The following is a 7,163-nucleotide window of genomic DNA, read 5'->3' on the forward strand; positions in this document are numbered from 1 at the left end:
ATCTTAACACTATTATGTTGGCATCACTGAAGAGCTATTTTTTAAAATTAGGATCAACTCTGTCTGTTAGCAAAACACCTCGTGAACTGAGTACCCTAGAGCAGTGTTTCCCAAAGTTGGGGTTGGGACCCAAAGTGGGGTCCTGAAACATCAAGGTGGGGTCCTGAAAAGATTTTTTGAATTAATTACATTTTTGCCTTATTTGTTACAAATGATTGAGGTTAGTATATTTAAAATGGATAAATGTAGTATAAAAAATATTGTTACCATGCCCATGTTTTGTTGACCTGATTCAAATATTTATCATCCAAAAATAGTTGGGGGCACAGGTCTCTGCTACTGTTATTTTGTGGGTCAAAAGCTGGAAAGTTTGGGAACCACTGCACTTTGGTTCCCAAAGTTGGGCTTGGGACCCAATTATGGGTCATGTGGATAATCTCCAGAAATCAATTTAAAGGGTAATAAAATAATTGCTAATGTAATATTTTCCCTATAATTATAAAAAAAAACCCACAAAATAAGTAAAAATAAGTATTTATATTTGTGTATAAGCTGTTTAGATTGTCAAAAGCCTGTGTTTTTAGGGTTATTAACAAAGTTCATGCACTCAGACCAGTAATATTTGGGGTCACAGGTTTTTGCCATGGATAGGTTGTGGGTCAGAAGACAAAAAGTTTGGGAACCACTGCCCTAGAGTTATTCCCAACACATACAGTACATCAAGCGCTAACAGATTACAAAAGATCTTGCAATATTGCCAATGTTTAACCGAAACGGAATTCAATGTGCTTTCTGCTACGCTAGGTCTTTAAATATTGTACTCTTGTTTTACCAAGACTTTTGAAAAACAAAATGGTGATAAAACAGTTAACTTTTACATATTGTCTTTAATTGTGTTTGAGATCAATTACCTGAAAACATATGTTGAAATAAATAACTACTGGTTCAAATGTCTGCAGCCAAGTTCCACAGTATGTTCTTACCATTTCAATGTGATGTGGTCTGTAAACACAGACTTTAAAGCAGAGTAGGAATGAACGATATTTCAGCGCTCAAGCATCCAGAAACTAAAATGTTTCTTTTCTGTTAGGGCCAAACTCATGAGCCCTCCTGGCTATTCTTTTCCAACAGCTCAATGATTGTCTCCTGGTTGGAAAACTCCTGCAGTGAGAAGTTCATCTCGTCCAGCAGATCCTCTCCCAGCATGAAGCTCTTAATGTCGTGCACCGTCATGCCAATACGATGGTCTGTTACACGGTCCTGGGTGAAGTGGTACGTCCGGATCTTCTCTGATCTGCCTTTTGTGCCAATCTGAAAAAGAAAGAGGAGGAGGAAGACGGTTTATTTTTTCCAACTTTGCATCGTTTTATTAACCCACTTCCTATTTTAACTGAAAAAAAAATCTGTTGTTTTATATTTTCTTTTTACTGATCACTGATTTATTACATTTGATCTGATTGTATTCCAATAATCAGTCAAATTCAACAGCTTACATCGACACACCTGTTTTTTAAATTACATTTTAGGTTTCGTTCTTCAGTTTATACTTCTCACGATGCAAACACACCTGGATTTTGCGCTGGTTGGAACGCTTGCTGGTTTCCTCCTCCAACTTCATGCTGTAAAGTTTCGCTGTCAGGGTCTTCATGGCCTTTTCTTTGTTCTTCATCTGGGATCGGTCCTCTTGGCACTCTGAAACCACACCTAACAAACACACACACACAAGAATTCAAGGGCTACAATAAAAGAGACTCACTGATTTCACAACTCCTGTTGCAAACAGGATAGAAACAGAGTGACAAAACAACCTTTCACAAATGCACACGAACATGTCACAATGCTCTTACAACTCCTGACTTTAGGGAAAAGGGTTGGACACGTGTGCTCATTTTAATATCTTGATTTGCTCAGAAGTTTGTCTCTTGCGATGTGGTAAAGAGCTAGAGTTTCTACTTATTTTACTTTCTGTAGCCGTTTTTTGCTACATATTTATGTTTTATGTACGTTTGTTCTGCATCAGCTTGTGTTGTTTTCAGTTGTTACCTGTTGGAAGATGGACTATCCTGACTGCACTGTCTGTTGTGTTGACGTGCTGACCTCCAGCTCCACTCGCTCGCTTCGTTTCTATCTTCAGGTCCTTCGGGTTTATTGTGAACGAGATCTAAAAAGGCCACACAAGACCAACAAAAGGTGAAACCTTAAAATATACATACAACTCTCCTAAATAACAAAACTAACAGAAGTCTATGTGTCAATGATTTGATACCACGATTGTAGAATAACTTACTTTTAAGTGTTTTAACTGCACTTAAATAATAATAAAAAAACATGCTTGTGACAGCACTTAACTACCATTGATCTAATTTGTGGAGTCATACCTCAGTGGGTTGGGGCAGAACAGCTACAGTCATGGTACTGGTGTGCATCCGGCCTTGTTTTTCCGTCTTGGGAACCCTTTGAACTCGATGAACTCCGGCCTCAAACTTCATCTTCTTGTAGCTTTGAGGACCACTGATACTGGCCGAGGCGTGACGTAGCCCCCCTGCTCACATTGAAGAACAAAGTACTAAAACTTAGTAGCCAAAGTTTTATAATTTACACGTGTCTTTTTAAAATTCTTCAGCCTTAAAAGTCAGTTTGCTTCAATTTAAAACTTTCCTTCTTTCCTTCTATCTTTCTAAGCTTATTGCTCCCATTTGTATGTGTGGGGTGGGTGGGACTATATTCTTTATGATTTTAGTAAAGATGGGTAACATCAATGCATTTATATTTCATACAAAGTTATAAATACTATCTTTCTTTACTGTCTACAGAAACACCAAACTGAGACGTAACTGCTGTCAGAAACACAATTAAAACAAACAAAACAAGTGAAATCTACACATCTTAATGGCAGCTACAACAGAATGTGAGGCTAAGCAAAGACAGTGGAGCCATTATTCTGTGGACAATATATGACATTGTGATTTAACATTCAGCTCTTCTATTGCAAATGCCACCTTAAAAAAGGCAAACAAAAACAAGGAATTCAAAACCCACGTATTTCAGCTACCCAAGCACAGAGATGACAACAGAGGCAGAGGTAGAAATAAGTGTGGTTGCTTTAGATTAGGTGCACAATAACACGACTCTTCGTGTAATCTATCAACTGACCTATATCACTTTTCACGTGCCCCAGGATCTCGAAGGACCAGCCGTGATACTTAGCGAAGCTCTGGTACATGCCAAATATCTTAAAAAATAAAAAAAGAACAAACAGCAGTATGTAAATAAATACACTGAACATATGTTACCAAACTGTTTGGACAGATATTGGTTTCCCCTCTACGTGTTTTTAAAATAAGTCTGTTCAATTAACATTTACACAAGTGCTTGACCAGACCTCAGACGTGAAAAGCATGGCCTCCTGACCCCCAACACCAGCTGTGACTTCCAGGACGAGGTCGCTCGTGTCAGCCTCCTCCTCAGGGATCAGCAGATCTAAAATCTGATTGGAGAAAATATGATTGAGTACAACAACAAAATCAAAAAAATTAATAAATAAATTTAAAACACAAGTGTTGGCTTGTTCATAATATAGCATTGGTTGATGGTGCAAACCCTTCTTTTCTTATCTGCTTTACTTTGCAGCATCTTGTCAAAAAGCAAAGCGTTGCACCTTTTGTCTCAGATCTTGAATATCTTGCAAACACCCTTCTCTCTCCATCTCAGCCAGTTCTCGCAGCGCTGCGTCTTCATCTGTGTGAAAGTGACAAATAAAGTTAGTGGAGCGCCACAGGCTGAATCCACCCGTTTTTGAAACAGCTTTCTCTCACGTCTCACCTTTCAGAAGCATCTCGGTCTCTGTAATCTCCTTTTGTTTTGCGTGCAGCTCTCTGATGCTCTGAATGAGAGGAGCCAGCAGTGATACTTTGGTCTGCACGGTCTTCATTTCATCTTTCCTGTACTCATCCTCTGACACGTCGCCACTGACCACTCGTAAACACTCGTTGTAGTCTTTCTCCATTCTTAGTAAGTATTCTTGTAGAGACCTACTTGCAAAAAGTTCATCCACTGACAGCATCTTCATCATCAGTGGAGTACCTATATGAAGAGTCCTTTGGCTCCTGTGACAGAGGTGACCAGCATGTTGAGGAAGAGTCCAGCTGATATGTTGAGGTTTTTGGTGAAAGCGAGGGATCACCTCACGTCTTCTCAGAAGAAGGCTAAAAAGTCTTCTATGAGCCATTATAAAAGGAGCAGAGAAGCCAACAGACTTTGATGTCACTTTGTGGTAGACCAGGTCAATAGGCCAGATTCCATTCGAAAATATTCAGATTTTAAGAAAAGCTTTCTTTATACGTGCTTAAAGGTCCTAGATTTATTATTTTAAGAGGCAGCTTGTCCACCACAAACGAACTGTTAAATTCCGGGTGTTTGTTTTGCAGCAAAAATGCGTTAAATTTGATAAAACTTCAAGTTTTAAGTATAGTCACGTTGTCTGCAGCTACAATTAGTGTTGTGGGGGAAAAAACTGCAGAAATTTTCAAAAATACCATTTCAAATCAAGTCATTAATTGATTGGTGACGTTAAAAAAAAAAAGCTGGATTTCAACAGAAGCAATGACGGAGTGAGGAGTTTGAAGAGCTAATAAACCGTAACGTACTAAACATAATAAATTTTTACTTGAAATGTTGTTGATACTACTACAAAACACAATTTAGTCACACGTAGTTCTAATATTATCGGTTCACTAAATGTTAATATTTGGTTTCAAAATGTTGTTTCTTTACCACCTTGCCGACGGGCGCAGACATATTGAATATGACACGCATGCGTAATGAACCATTGCATTACTGCCCCCTACTGGTTCCGACCTCCACTACAACTGGACAAATTTTGTTCAAACAACCTGATCAAAATAAAGACTATTTCTAAGATTTTGAACTTAGTTAAAAACAAATCAGCCCATTAGTTATTATAATCAATTAATAACTTTGATTCAGTATTATTGTCTTCCCTTTTATCTATTTTTTTAAACATTGTCGTTTTCTTCTTTGTAAATTTACAGATTAGGCTACAATATTGTTCAGTGTTACTGAGACAATGTATACTTTTAATGGACAAATATGTGCCTGTGTTTACTGTAGATATGATTAATAAAATAAAAAAACACACTTCTAATATGACTTTTTGAAATTTATTTTTTATTTCTTACAAAACAAAAAATATTTAACAAATGCATACTGAATCTACATGTAAACATGATGACATTGGCTTCTTTGGACTTACATATAACTAAAGGTTTGTATGTAAAAAAAAAAAACCCCAGCTATTCTAATAACTTCACCTCCACTATAATAACTTCTCTTTCTTCTATTTCTACTGTAAATATAAACCTCTAGTTGAGGTGTCTCTCTGTGTTTTTTAATTGAGCTCCTTTGTCATGGTAGACAAGTTTAACTATTGGTTGTATTTATAGGTAAACTGCAGAATTACAGCATTTATGTTGTAACCACTAAGTGTCCACAGATTCGTATTTATTTTTTAAATCTGGTCTTACATTTTACATCCCTAAAAAACATCTCCCACATAGAAACAAAGTTGCTGCTTCTTCTTTTTTTTTATTTTATTTTTGTTTTTACAAAAAAATATTTCTCACCTCAGACCCACAAACCAAAATAAGGACAGGAGATGATATATGTCTTGTGCAAATAAACGAGGCAAAGACAAGACACATCTGAAAAGACTATATAGACTTGCAAATTAGACTTTGAAATGAAAACAGAGCAGGTTAGAGGATTAATATTTGCTTTACATGGATGTGTTTCATGCAAAGATGTGTCAGACAAACACATGCAACTTTATAGACCTTTGCTTATTGTGTTTGTTCAGTCATGCTGCACATTTACTACAACCATACCACAAAAAATTATAGTAAGTGTAAATTACAAGGTGCATCAGATGCAGCTATTCTTAAGTCCACCCCCCCACCCCCATTTCCTCACTGTCTGCTTTTTTTTTTGTCTGCATTTTCTTTATTAGAATCAAAATGAAGAACAATGTAAAATAGAGTAAAACATTTGCCAGGGGGTTAGGTTACAAGCTTTGAGACAATTTTAAAATAACATTACACAAAGACTTGAAAAAGATCACATAAGGCACAGGTTTTAATAGCTTTCATATTTATAGAGTGTCTAATATTTGTAATATATTGTTTGACTTCATTTAAAAAAATAGAAAGAAGAGGTTTTTGATTAGTGTAACGGCATTTGTGAATATGCCATTTGGCTAAATATATAATAAGATTGATAATATAAAATTGTTTTTCTTTGGTAAGCGGATGGTCAGTGAAGCCAAACAATATATGTTCAAAACAAAGGGAAAAATGTGGCTCAACAGAGGTAGAGATCAGAACACATATATCTTCCCACAATTGAGTAGAAAGGGACCAAAACAAGTGATGATCATCCTCAGGGTGGCCTTCACACAAAGAGCACATTACATTTATATCTTTTGCATTGCAAAAATATTTTAGATGGGTAAATTCTATGAATAATTTTAAAGGATACTTCTCTTACTTTATAATTGATCATATAGTTCATCATATAGTTGATCATTTAGTTGGTAAAGTCCAAATTCTTTTCCAGTTAAGGTTATCAGTAAATGTGTTCCAATAAGATACTACATATGGAGTAGATACAACATCTTTCTGAAATAATGAGCGTATACGACGGTTCTTATTACGTGCAGAAGAAAAACAAATTTGGCCAATTTCGAGTTCAGTTGGATCAAAAGGTAATAAATTCAGATTCTGTCTTCTATTTTTAAATAACATAAATACACCAGCAGAAATTGCAGCTATAACAATATTAAACTCATTAATGGGAATGTTGATATTGTATTTTGAAATAAATCCTTGATATGACATTAATGACCCATCTACATTAAAAAGCTGATGAACCAGGACTATGTTGTGAGTAAACCAATTTGGGTAAAATAAGGATTTGTTTTTATATAATATGTCTTTATTGTTCCAAATGTAATATCGATGTGGGGAAAAGTTATGTTTATAAATTAATGACCAAGAGAGAAGCATCTGTTTATGAAAGTTAGATAGTTTAGGGGGGACTTTTTCAACATTATAATTGCAAAATAAAAGAAATTTTAGGCCTCCTAATTT

General features: G+C 35.8%; 1 protein-coding gene across 1 annotated transcript; it reads right to left on the reverse strand.

The window, feature by feature from the left end:
• Window positions 1-867: 867 nt before the first annotated feature.
• mtrf1l (mitochondrial translational release factor 1-like) lies at window positions 868-4,836 on the reverse strand. The gene is made up of 8 exons (XM_014005173.1): window positions 3,823-4,836; window positions 3,659-3,738; window positions 3,383-3,487; window positions 3,154-3,232; window positions 2,379-2,542; window positions 2,044-2,161; window positions 1,568-1,704; window positions 868-1,311 (listed from the first exon to the last, which is right to left on the reverse strand). Exons 1-8 carry the CDS (start codon window positions 4,226-4,228, stop codon window positions 1,099-1,101), a joined length of 1,302 nt encoding a protein of 433 aa, XP_013860627.1. The 5' UTR covers window positions 4,229-4,836; the 3' UTR covers window positions 868-1,098.
• Between the last annotated feature and the right edge of the window lie 2,327 nt (window positions 4,837-7,163).

Source organism: Austrofundulus limnaeus, unplaced genomic scaffold (genome assembly GCF_001266775.1).
Source record: "Austrofundulus limnaeus strain Quisiro unplaced genomic scaffold, Austrofundulus_limnaeus-1.0 Scaffold28, whole genome shotgun sequence".
Classification (NCBI taxonomy): Eukaryota; Metazoa; Chordata; class Actinopteri; order Cyprinodontiformes; family Rivulidae; genus Austrofundulus; species Austrofundulus limnaeus.

What these genes read in the sequence shown, in the direction of transcription:
- mtrf1l (XM_014005173.1), bottom strand. Translation starts at nt 4,228, where the DNA reads ATGGCTCATAGAAGACTTTTTAGCCTTCTTCTGAGAAGACGTGAGGTG. An exon ending in TTCAAGATCTGAGACAAAAG is followed by an intron (nt 3,488 to 3,658) that starts GTGCAACGCTTT and finishes TTCTCCAATCAG; the next exon opens with ATTTTAGATCTGCTGATCCC. An exon ending in CCATGCTTTTCACGTCTGAG is followed by an intron (nt 3,233 to 3,382) that starts GTCTGGTCAAGC and finishes TTATTTTTTAAG; the next exon opens with ATATTTGGCATGTACCAGAG.